Genomic DNA, 12,877 nt, shown 5'->3' with positions numbered 1-12,877 from the left:
TGTGTGAGATATACTGTGTCAAGCTTGACAAGCATGTGATGTTCAGTGTTGCTCTTTTCAACAAGGTGACATGTGACGCCAGTTTCCACTGGAGTGCACTTGAACTTTCTTGTCAGCTTTTACTATCTACTACGCGCAGGTTATGAACTTGACCCTTGCTAAATGAATATTCTGTTCAATACAGATAAGCTCAATCATTAGCAACCTATCCCACATTTAACGAACAAATTAATGAATTAATGAAGGAATGAAAACATAAATAAAGACAGAAGTTGCAGTGATGCATTTACAATGGAAGTGAATGGGCCTGATCTCTACGAATTTAAAAGCAGAATTGCAAAGCTTCTAATCTAATACAAATGCTTACAATAAATATTGTCGAAACTTGTGCATTATTTGATTTTTTAATGCAGTTTACATAAATGTTTTAAGGTTTATGGTGTACTGCCTTCATGGCAATGATTGTAAAATTGGATATATCTTTACACAGAAATTATAAGTGAATTTGACGCTAAAACCATGCTAACATCCATGCTGTTAGTAAAGTAACAATGATGCATCAGCCCATTTATTTCCAATGTAAGTGCCTCAATGTAAACCAGATTTGCAATTTTTTTAAGAAACAAAGGGATAAGTGGAGATTAACTTTTCTGGTAATAAATAATTATCTCACAAATGCTTCAAGCTGACTGAGTTTAAAGGGATAGTTTGCCCAAAAATGAAAATTCTGTCATCATTTACTCACTTCATGTCATTCCAAACATGTATGACTGACTTTCTTTCCTTCTGTGGAACATAAAATGTGACCCTGCACCACAAAATCAGTCTTAGGTAGCACGAGTATATTTGTAGCAGTAGCCAAAAGATAAATAAATAAATAAATAAATAAATTAAAACCTTGTATGGGTCAAAATTATATATTTTTTAAATATTATATACATTTCTATATAGCAACAAATAATTAATATATTAAGTAAAGATATTTACTACTGTAAATGTATAAAAATGTAATTTTTGATTAGTAATATGCATTGCTCTGGACTTCATTTGGACAGCTTTAAAGGCATTTTTTTTCCCTTTTTTTTTGTACCCTCAGATTTCAGATTTTCAAATAGTTCAATCTCTGCCAAATATTGTCCTATCCAAACAAACCATACATCAATGAAAAGCTATTTATTCAGTTACTGTATAAATATCAATTTTCATTTAGTGGTTGGTCACGTATAAGATATGGTGAGAAATGTCTCTGTAATTTTTTGGTAGAATGGAAATCTTTGCAACATTTTTCAAAACATGTTTTGTGTTCCACAGAATGGCACATTTACGTTAAGCACAGAATATTACTTAAACCTTGTTCAAATTACTGTTTGCTTGCATTAAATGGCCTTAAAGTTCTGTATCTATTGGAAACAACAAGTCCATTGCACTGTAAAGGTAAGACTACACACACTAAAGTTGTCCCATTCACAACCTCTGTTGTCAAGGCTACCTTCGCCCCTTACACCACAGGCCCATCCTAGCTCCCCCCCCCCCCACTTCTAGTAATGCTTGTCCAGCCTTAACAGGCTTTGTGCTGCCCACTGGGCCCTGATGCAGCACGAGACCCGGCAAATCCTATTATACAGGAGTCACAGCACTTGATTTTCCCATTAGAGATTCCAAGCGGAGAATAAGGGTGTATTATAACACCGGCTTTGCCGCGTTCCCACCGAAAATCCCACCTCGCTCTCTCGTTTTCATGAGCTCTTTTCTTAGTATTAGCTATGTTTCATCAGTTCTTTTACTGTGGGATTCTTGATGAGCAGTAAGAGCTAGAAAAAAAAAACAATAAATAGAAAGGATTAGCATTCTACATAATAGTAGCTGTTATATTCCTCTGTTGTATTCCTTGGTTTAATTTTTATTTGCATTGTAATTAGTAATTAAAAATTAATATAATTAAAGCTTCCAGACTTATCTATGAAAATATGTAGTGGCTTTGCAATTTAAAGATACTTTCCTCGTGCCATTTGAAATGTTTCTAAACTGCTTTTTCACACAGGTTACCCAAGGCATCTTCAAACAAATCAACCAAAAGACAACCGTTTTGACATAAGCCAAGAGGGACGACCAGTTGTTTTTGGAGGTGTTGAATGAATAGCAGAGAGAAGAAAGCTTTCATTCACTCTCCCTGTCAGAGTTTAGATCAGCCATGACCTGCTGATATGACCAAAGGTCAAGACTAGTGTCAAGAGGTGACCTGATTGGTGACCCCCAAGACGTGGTGTTTGAACTGGAACTTTAAAGGTCAGAAAAGAAACAGAAGAATAGGAGGTGACCACTAACACAAGTGGCCTCAGTCAATTGATTTGAGAGTTACAAATGTTTTCTATGTAGGGCTATTACATTTTTGCTAGTCAGTGATGTTACCACCAACTTGAGTCATCTCATTACTCATGTCATTAAAAAATTAGATCAACTTCTTTCTTTTATGGAACACAAGAAAGCTTTGAAAAATGTCTTCGGGTTTTCTCTCTCTCTCTAAACAATGAAAGTCAATAAGAAATGATAAAGTTGTTTAGGAATGAAAGTTGTGTGTGTGTGTGTGTGTGTGTATATGTGTGTGTGTTTGTGTGTGTGCGTGTGTGTGTGTGTGTGTGTGTGTGTGTGTGTTTCATTGAAGACAAACATACTTTTTTCTTTTTGGGCACAAAACCTGTTGCTAACATTTTTCAGATTTTTCCATCTTACACAACCATATTTGTCTCAGCTGAACCAACATTGTTGCTACCACTGTCCATGTGGTCACTAAACCTTCTTTAAGGCTTCCTAATGAACCCTCTGACCCATCAAAGACAGATCTTCTTGAGACAATGCTTTAGGCTTCCTCTGCTGTGGTCCTGTGTCATCCTGGGTTCAGTCTGCGAGACGGTGGTCCAAAAGGTCACTAAGGGTCTCTCATTAGTCTAGGAAACAGAAAGAAACAATGAGAACAGATGAAGAGTGACCTCACTCTGTAAGTAGTGGGTTAAAACAATATCAAAATCAAAACAGCTCGATCTGAGGTGGGACTTCTGTTTGCCAATCGTACAGCTCTGTTTGTCAAAAGACAATCTTAAAACTGGCAATAAGCTTCAGGGAAGTGCAAGATGACAGTTTTGGTTAACAATATAAAGAGGAAATTTCCTAAATCTTAAGAGCTTAGACAGTTTCTATACACAAAAGTGAATAAATTGTAGGTGACACTTTAGTATAGGGTCCAATTCACACTAATAACTAGTTGCTTATTAGCATGTCTATTATTAACATATTGGCTGATTATTAGTGCTTATAAAGTATATATAATGTATGACATCCATAATCCTACCCAATACCCTAAACTTAACAACTACCTTTTTAACCATTAATAAGCAGCAAATAAGGAGTTAATTGAGGCAAAAGTCATAGTTAATGGTTAGTTAATAGTGAGAATTGGACCCTAAAATAAAGTGTGACCAAATTGTATCATATATAGTCAAGATGCATGTATATGTTGCTGTTAAAACGTAGAAAAATATTGTTAAGCAATAATGATAATTGATCTCAGTCACTACATCTGCTTTGCTTCTTAAAATAAAAAGACATAAAAACTACATAAAAATGAAGACCTTTCTTTAAACCATGCCTAATAAACAGAGACATAAGAGCAAAATACCCCTTAGGGTAATACAAATAAAATACACTCTAAAATAATGCTATAATGCATTAACTAAACAACTTGACTAGTAACAAAAAAACACTTTAAAAGAAAAACAATAAGAAAAGTATTAATTTCACTAAAATAAACCATGTGTGATGCGTCTGGGAACGTCCTGTTTAATCTAAAATGACTTTGTATGACAAAGTAACGTAATTCAACTGGCATGTTTACATTATCTTTCGCTTCTCATTACAAACTTGGCACAGTGCAGTGGCTGAAGCTGAAAGAAGAGCAGCACACACGGGCTTTAGGACCCAGAGCTCTTCTCTTCTGCAGGAGCGTCTTTTTGTCCGTTGCAAGCGCGCATTGATTGTGACTTCAAGATTTACCATCTGTAGAGTCCCATGTGGTTCAAGTCAATTAACGTCACCGGCCGGATATTTGAAACCTATATTTCAAAATGCAAAACGTTTCCTGCAGTCAACTTTTAAAGACAAATAGAAAATGATGAAATATTATGAATATCTGTGGAAGTGTCATTTCTTGCACAATTCTGGTTTCTGTTTTCCACTATGCAAATATGAAACGTTAATCTTTTTTGTTGTTGTAATTATTCATTACAATAATAATATCTGTAGTTATTGGTGCTTAATGAAATAATTAGGTATGTGCACAGTTCATTATTTTGCACTCAGCATAGATTATTCCAAGTAATATGTCAGTAAATGATTTAAAACACACTTTGTGTGCCGTCAATAACATTATCACCTGTCTTTCATATTTATTTCACAGGAGGGCCTTTAAACTCTCTTGATTGCTTGCTCTAGGAGTCTGTCATATCTGTGATGTCAAGCCCAGCCTGCGCGCCACTCAGCGCGGTTTCCCCGCCACAATGTAGCAAAGGACGCGGCTTCAAAGGCGGTTAAATCAAGATCAGAACACTGAACTACTGCTCTTATCAGGACACAGTATCTCACAGAGCCGCGCGGAGAGGATGTGTCTTTATTTAGAATGTTTAAAAATAACAGTTCTACTTATAAATAGGTGAACGACATCAAGAACTCTCACTTGTGTTATTTTGTGTTGCCTGGCTACAGGGGGACATGAAATCACTGCTCAGTTTGTTACAGCTGGTCACGTTTTTCTCATAGTTTATAGGAATCCATAGTTTGTAAAACAAAGCTTCCAGTAGAAACAGAGGATTTTGTTTAAACTCAGCTCTTTCGTTTCTATTATTTAATTTAATTTTTTTTATTTTTTTAGGATTAATATAAGTTGCGCACCTGCGGGCTAGACAACTGCACAAAGAAAACACGGAGAAAAACGCGCACATCTCTGAGGAAAAAAAGGTTTCGACAAATTAAGGCATTGGAAACCAGGTGAGATGCTCTGACAGATAATGTATGTGATTGTAGAGGCAAGGCAACAGCTGTCAGTCAGAGCTGAACCCCCTCCTCTCTTCACGCACTGCGCATGAGCGTCCACAGAGAACCCACAGACGAGGGAAATTTAAAAAAACGGGGGACAACAAGTGCCCCGAACGACAGAAGAGCTTTCCTCTGTCTCGTTATCAAAGATTTTCAATACCACAGAACAACTGCAGCATTAACAGGTAAGATGCGGTTTATTTCATGTTTCTATTATCGTTATTTTTAAATAAGACAAGAGGATGCGCACCTGTTTCGGACTGACATATGATGCATAAATGATATAAATATCTGATTTTATTTTATAGCCGGTGTTTTGTAAACAACTGCAAAACGTTTCGAGTCTATTTTTAAGAAATAGCCTACGTAACGCTTTTTGGTTAAATTAAGTATTAAGCTACATGAACGCTTGACTGACAGGTAACGGGCACTGAAGACGACTGATGATCCCTGATCAGTCAACAAAACGAATATCACATCAAAACTGGATTGTACAAATTACATTTGTATATTTTTGTTTCTTGCTCACACAGTTATTGTGTCTCAGGTTTTTGTTGGTGGCTTCCTACTTTATTCATATTTTCAAATGAGTGTGTTCTCATGTCGTGGTGACGTGTCAGATTGTTTTATGGTAACACTTTATTTTAAGGTGTCCTTGTTACGCATGTTAGTACATGTACTTACTATTATAATGACAATTAATTAGTTATGCATTATTACATGCAAGTAATTCTAAGCCTAACCCTACTTAATAAAAGTACTTTAATACTCATTATTATTGTTAATATTATTTTTATTTTAAAGAACACCTTTAAATAAAGGTCAACTTTTTTTCTTTTTCAGGAAATAGTCACATGTTTTTACTATGTGTATTTGCGTTTTCATGCGACTGAATGCACATTTCTAAAATTCCTCTTTTTTTCTCCCTGCTTGGCATGGTTCATTTACTTGGGTTTTATCTGCCAGAAGATGATTGAAAGTGGAATAACAAGCAGGATGTCAGGAGTTCATGAAAACCCTGTACAAAGTCACCACACCTCCACACAAGACTACAGGTAGGGGGTGATTTACTTTGATGGCTGAACCCACTGCTTTTCAACCTTGAGCAGATTAGAGAATAAAAAGATAATTTCGGGAAGAAGAAGAGCGCTGCTAATCTTAATACAATCTCCACCTTCCCTATTCTATAAAATAAAGGTATGTTTTGAGAGGCAAGGAATTGGGGTTTGTGAAAAAGAAAAGAGCGAGAGAATACATCATCTTTGCTCTGAATGGATCTGTCAGAAAGCATCAGCTCTGTTTACACGCCCGCTGTCGGCACACGGAGGGATTGAGGACCTTGGCAGGGGCCCCCACGGGTCACCAAGGAGAAGTGGCTCCCAATTAGAATGTAAACGAGGGCGACTTGAGCTGTGATAAACCGTGACTGTGTGCGCCCGCCTCCCCCTTTCTGTGGGACACGTAATGGTTTGCATCAATGAGCAAATAAAATCATTTTTTCTTCCACTTCACCCTAATGACCGTAAACGGAACAATACACAGCTGGGTTTACAATTAGACTTCAGAAATGCTAATAAGTACAAGGATGTAGGCTCCCTTTTCTTGACGATCCTAAATTTGAGTTCATGTGGCATGTTATGAATTCTTTCCAAAATCAAGCCCCCTCTCCTCCTAATTACCGAAACATGGTTTTTAAGGCAGTACTATAACGAATATCATTATTATTCTTTTTTGTTGTTGTTGTTGTTATTATATCTGTGCATTAATCTCAGACCTGCAGTGTGAGACAAAGTTTTTCTAAAACGTAATGTGCTTCTGATGTTACAGTACAGCCATTGTCTCACAACACAACAAGTGAATGCTCTTCCTGGCAACATTTATAACTGTCGGTTACAGTCACGTCAAAATCAGTTTTAGATGTTTTCTCAGGCTTTGCATGAAGGATTGTAAGCACTTAATGTAATTTTTATACAATATTATAATTTAAAATATTATATGTTATTATTTAAATAAAATATATAATATTCAACACACAACCCGAGGGAGTTTAACAATTGTTGTGCCAATTAATTACTAATCAGTCATTAATTTACCAGTGTTAAATTACACTTGAGTAATATAAGTTAATAATGGATTACAAAATAAATAGAGAGCATTATTCAATATTTGAAAAAAATATACACTACAAAATGAAAGGGCGGAGAAATCAGTTTTAATTCCATTAAATGTTTACACTCAACAGGAAAAGACTGATTAAGGCTCATCAATATGAAGCAGAACTTATAAAGCCAGGTGTTAAACTGTCCCATACGGTGTCTTTTTCATGTCTTTATGTGGATAGGCATTAGAAAGCCATTTCAAATCGCATGACAGTGTAGTGTTGACATGTTCGGTGTCTAAGGTTTCATCCTAGTAAGTGTGTGTGTGTGTGTGTGTTTGTGAAAAGGATAATTTTTCAGAAGCTCCAAACCAGAGCAATCAGGGTCCTTAAGCCCATGTCCCCAAGTTCTTCCTTCAATGCTGTAATTTATTCAGGTGGCAGACTGTGTGTGCAGTGTGGCTTGACCTCCACCTCCTTCAGCGACCCCCTCCCAGATACCCCCCTTAGCTACTGTCTGATGCCTCCAGGCGGGGGGGATGGGGCAGAAGGGGACAGGGGTTGGGTGGAAAGGGACAGGGAAACAGATGGCATCCTATTTTTCTCTGTTGTGTGAGGCCTGTCATTCCAGTAGATTAATGCAAGGGGTTGGTTAAAAAAAAAAACGGTAAAGACAATCAAGGAAGGGTCTGGGGGGAGACAATAGAGCCACGTGCCGCTGTGCAGATTTGTCGTTTGGGACACAATAGGTGATCATTTTTCAATGGGGCTGGACCAACTGTTGCAGGCAACGTGTGCCACATACCCATGTTTCAAATGATATCATGGGTTGTTTACATATGATTCAGCCAATGACAGTGCAGACGGCGGCAGTCACCTGACCACAGTTAGAGGTTGGTTTAATGGAGAGGGGGGCACTGAAGTGTCCAGACACACAAAATAACTGAAAAGTGAGGGTTGTCATAGCGACCCCAATTATTGGACTGAATAGCGAGTGTGTAGTGAAGTCTGGAGAGAATACAAGAGGGTTTCTCCACTTTCTTGATGCTTAGTCCAAATGAAGAAATGGCTGAGTAAATAATTCTCCCTGCACTGGATTAGATCAGAGGGTGAGCGTAGTTTTATTTCCGTCCCCAAAAACAGATTTACAAATATACTTTATTGTTTAGCTATTTACAAGAAAACCTGTTAAATGAGAAAAGAATAGGACTAATACGAATGTAACATTGAAAAATGACAATTCAAAATTGTATCATTAAAAGTGCGATTGTTTGCGCAGTTCTCTTTTTTCATATGAAATTCATATCTGTGCTTTAGTACTGAGAGCTATGCTGTGTTTTTGTAGACTCCTGACCACAGACCCTTCGCAGCTGAAGGACGAGCTGCCTGGCGATCTTCAGTCGCTGTCCTGGCTCACCTCTGTGGATGTTCCCCGACTGCAGCAGATAGGATCTGGACGAGCTGATTTTGCCAGTTCTGCTCAGAACAGCCTGCTGGAGCGACAGACAGGTCAGGAGCTTTATAGACTGTGTATGGTTAGAAGTGACAAAGTCAAATGAGATTGAATGGATTGATTGAGTTAAAAATGCAGTCCCAAAAATAAAGAAAAGAAATATCTGAAGTCATCCAACAGCATCTAAGATGCCAAACTTTATATATTAGCCTGTAATTAAAGGCTGTTATTTATTCGGATCCATATTTATTTGTTTGTAATTTTTGTGTCTTTACTAGTGCTGTCAAATATATTCTGTGTGAACAAATCTTTTATCTTGGATGCGATTAATCACAATTAATAGTTTGACAGCACTAGTCTTTAGCATATTTGCCATTTTGCATTCATTCTAAGAATTATTATTAGAATTATTAAAGATTATTCTTTAACCCAGTTTTTTTTAAATAAATATTTATATAATATTTTAATTAAGATATTTTTGATTTTTTTTTTGTCGTTCCAAATGCATAAGACCTTCGTTCATCTTCAGAACACAAATTAAGATATTTTTGATGGAAGCCTCCATAGACAGCGAGAATACTACCACGATCAACGCACAGAAACATAGCAAGGATATCAATAAAATAGTCCATGTTACATCAGGGATTCAACCGTAATTTTACGAAGCTATGAGAATACTTTTTGTGGTCTGAAGATGAGCAAAGGTCTTATGCATTTGAAACGACATGCGGGAGAGTAATTAATGACAGAATTAGATTGTTAGGATTAAATAACCCTTTAATAATAGTGGACTGAATCCCTAAACAACAACACTTTTCTGAAACTTTCAGCTCAGCTGAATAGCATGACGGTAGCAGGCGGAGCAGGATCTGCGATTCATCTACAGAGCGAAATGCAGCACAGCCCTCTAGCCATCAGTAGCGTGAGTGATGTTTCAGATTTCAAACAATTATATCCTACATATGCAACCAATTCAGAACTTAACCACCATTTGTAATAGAGTTCAAATAATCATGTGTTTACAGATGTATTCTGTGTTGTTTTCGTAGATGCCCCAGTTTTCTCCTGGGTTTCCGTGTGCCGCTTCAGTTTATCAAACCGCCCCTCAACAAGTGCTCACTTTCACTCAGGCAAACCAGCAGGTTGGTTCAGAACTTGGGATTATTTGTAAAGACTGTTCAAAGTATTAATATTATACAGTATATCAAGAGACTATTCCTGTGTTACATTCTTTAGTGTTCTCCCGGTGGGATTTATGGCAACTACAACAGCCAGAGTCTGTTTCCTCAACCCCGTATAACTGCTCACAACCAGGACTTGCAGCCCAAGACGTTCCCTAAACCCATCTACTCCTACAGGTGAAAGAAGGTTCACCGCGACAGACTCAGAAAAACATTATGATTCTCTGGAACAAGATTTGATTTATTTCAGGTTGACTAAGTTTGATATCTTTTCTCAGCTGTCTGATTGCAATGGCTTTGAAGAACAGCAAAACAGGCAGCCTTCCTGTTAGTGAGATCTACAGCTTCATGAAGGAGCACTTCCCTTATTTCAAGGTGAGGAGTTCATGCAAAAGAATGCAGGCGAAGAAATGGACTAGGCCATGGAGTCAAATAAATGTTACTTACAATATACTGTCCTCTCGATTACTGTGCTTCTCAGACAGCGCCTGATGGATGGAAAAATTCTGTACGCCACAACTTGTCCTTGAACAAGTGCTTCGAGAAGGTGGAGAACAAGATGAGCGGTTCCTCCAGAAAGGGCTGTCTCTGGGCACTCAATCCTGCAAAGATTGATAAAATGGAGGAGGAGATGCGCAAATGGAAACGCAAGGATCTCCCAGCCATCCGTCGCAGCATGGCCAATCCAGGTCTCAAATCGTTGACTATTATCTTTATTAATCATCTTTGCTCTGACAACACTCTAGCAGTGAATTTTCTTACATCTAAAGCTGGTTACAGTTCCTCAGAACAAAGCAAACGCATGCAGAAATGCACACCTTGTTTCTAGGAAGACACATGACAAATGAAAATGCAATGCGTTCTAATATTAACTAGAAATGTCAAGCATGCTTCATATACCCCCAAAAAACTGAAGCGTGTGCCCATGACACACTATGAAATTTTAACTCCTACTGCACAAAATCTGCAGAAATTACTCTGACTTTATGCAACTAGCATTGACTCCTCCACACTGTAAAACAGGGCAAAACTCTGGTAAAGATTAATGTAGTGTATTCCAGGATTTTATCTAAGAGAAGTAACTGTAGACATTAATACTGTCCTGTTTTGGTACTTTTTCTTTCACCAGATGAATTAGACAAACTCATTACAGACAGACCGGAGAGCTGCAGACAGAAGTCCATTGAGACTGGCATGACTCGCTTGCCCAGCTGCCCACCAGGGCCGACCCTCCCAATCCCAGCGCAGATGCAGCCCCAACCAGTGGTCACTCTCTCTCTGCAGTGCCTTCCTATGCATCAGCACTTTCATATGCAGCTCCAGAATCAGTCTCGCTTGGCTCCGGCCTCCCCTGCTCCTGCTCAGACACCCCCTCTCCACACCGTCCCCGACCTGACAAACAAGCAGCACAGCGACTTCTACACGGTTCACACCGACGTGAATTCAGAGGTGGACGCACTGGACCCAAGTATTATGGACTTCACCTGGCAAGGTAACTGTGTTAATAATCGACTGATATTAAAATATTGAAAGCCACAGAACATTGGTTTGTTTCTGAGTTGGTATCTAACACAGCTCTTCTCTTCTGATTGCAGGAAACCTGTGGGAGGAGATGAAGGATGACAGCTTTAACCTGGAGGCATTAGGTACACTCAGTAACTCCCCACTTCGGCTGTCTGACTGTGACCTGGACACTGGCAATGTCACACCTGTGTCCAGCGCAGGAGGACTGCCTTACCCAGACCTGCAGCTGACAGGCCTCTACTCTTCATACTCGGCTGTGGATGCCTTTTCTAACCAGTACATGAACACACAAGGAGGAACGAAGCCTATCGTTTTGCTTTAATTGCACCTGCAAGAAATCCAACAAACTGAGCTTTACCTCCCAGGAACATCTATAAAGCTTTCAATCCCAGCCTTCGTGGTGTGCCAGACTCCAAAAAACATCCTGCAACACAGATTTCTTCCAAGGCAGCCAAAAATGTTTTGTTAAATTATTGCAACATCAGATATAGAATGCATTACGATATCCTGAACTGAAAGGAGTAGCATTTATGGTGACGTCACAGTATTCAAATGTGTCATTTGCATTGACTGTATTAATTACATTAAATGCAATGGGTTTGAAGGGACCAAATCAGTAATTGTTTTTTAGAGAGAATATGATTAATAAGGAGTTGAAAAGATTTCCTCTACCGGTGCAGATACTGGCATTGTGGCCAAACATAATCATACAAAATACAGTGTTGTTATTATACGCCTAATGCAAATTGTGAGTTAACTCAACACTTAAGGAACAATGATCAAATTATGGGAATTATGATTTTGGGTGTTTCCAAGCTTTTTTTCTGTACCATTAAAGACATAATTTTGTCCATGTAACTGTTAGCCTTGTAACTGTAGTTGTGTGTCTTTTGTTGTACTGTGATAGACACTGTATCTGCTCTTTAATATCTGTTTATTATTTATATTTATGAAAAGAGCTGAAATGGTGACATGAATCGTTTTTATTGTACATATCTAAATATTTTGAATGCAAGCAATAAAATTTCTGATTCAGATTGAAAGATGTATTCATTTAACTGGCTTTTAATTCTTAATGATCTTTTGAATTTTAGCTGCTTATGCATATTCATGACACTAGTGTTGGGAAGGTTACTTCGGAAATGTAATAGTTTACAGATTACCCCATCTAAAATGTAATAAGTAGAGTAACTATTTCAATTACTTTATTAAATTAATGTAACTGATTACATTTTAGTACTTTTCTAAATATCAAATGTTTTTAACTATAGGAGCATCTCAAAAAATAAGAATCATGGAAAAGTTCTTTATTTTTTTTGTAATTGAATTCAAAAATGCAAACTTTGCTATATTCTAGTTTAACTGCACACAAACTGAAATATATTATATATATATTATATATTATATATATATACTGATGACTTAACAGCTTAGGAAAATGAAAAAAGATCAGTCAATCCAAAAAAAAAAAAAAAAGATTTATGTATTTACATAAAATATTTTTTATGTATCATGGACGATAAGTAATATTAGTGA

At 37.5% G+C, this 12,877-nt stretch overlaps 1 protein-coding gene across 3 annotated transcripts; it reads left to right on the top strand.

The window, feature by feature from the left end:
• Window positions 1–5,118: 5,118 nt before the first annotated feature.
• On the top strand, window positions 5,119–12,384 carry LOC113048993 (forkhead box protein N4). 3 transcript variants are annotated; one of them, XM_026210991.1, is made up of 10 exons: window positions 5,119–5,270; window positions 6,052–6,140; window positions 8,529–8,692; window positions 9,467–9,558; window positions 9,686–9,778; window positions 9,873–9,994; window positions 10,096–10,192; window positions 10,299–10,506; window positions 10,947–11,309; window positions 11,413–12,384. In XM_026210991.1, exons 2-10 carry the CDS (start codon window positions 6,055–6,057, stop codon window positions 11,661–11,663), a joined length of 1,476 nt encoding a protein of 491 aa, XP_026066776.1. In that variant the 5' UTR covers window positions 5,119–5,270; window positions 6,052–6,054; the 3' UTR covers window positions 11,664–12,384. The 3 variants fall into 3 exon arrangements, with proteins under 3 accessions (XP_026066776.1, XP_026066777.1, XP_026066779.1); XM_026210992.1 differs by having other exon boundaries at window positions 5,125–5,270; window positions 6,055–6,140; XM_026210994.1 differs by lacking the exons at window positions 5,119–5,270; window positions 6,052–6,140 and adding an exon at window positions 8,159–8,292.
• The last annotated feature ends 493 nt before the right edge of the window (window positions 12,385–12,877 follow it).

Source organism: Carassius auratus, chromosome 30, assembly GCF_003368295.1.
Source record: "Carassius auratus strain Wakin chromosome 30, ASM336829v1, whole genome shotgun sequence".
NCBI lineage: Eukaryota > Metazoa > Chordata > Actinopteri > Cypriniformes > Cyprinidae > Carassius > Carassius auratus.
The sequence above is the reverse complement of the archived record's forward strand: the minus strand, read 5'-3'. Positions and strand labels throughout refer to the sequence as shown.

What these genes read in the sequence shown, in the direction of transcription:
- LOC113048993 (XM_026210991.1), top strand. Translation starts at nt 6,055, where the DNA reads ATGATTGAAAGTGGAATAACAAGCAGGATGTCAGGAGTTCATGAAAAC. An exon ending in ACCTCCACACAAGACTACAG is followed by an intron (nt 6,141 to 8,528) that starts GTAGGGGGTGAT and finishes GTGTTTTTGTAG; the next exon opens with ACTCCTGACCACAGACCCTT. An exon ending in AAACCCATCTACTCCTACAG is followed by an intron (nt 9,995 to 10,095) that starts GTGAAAGAAGGT and finishes ATCTTTTCTCAG; the next exon opens with CTGTCTGATTGCAATGGCTT.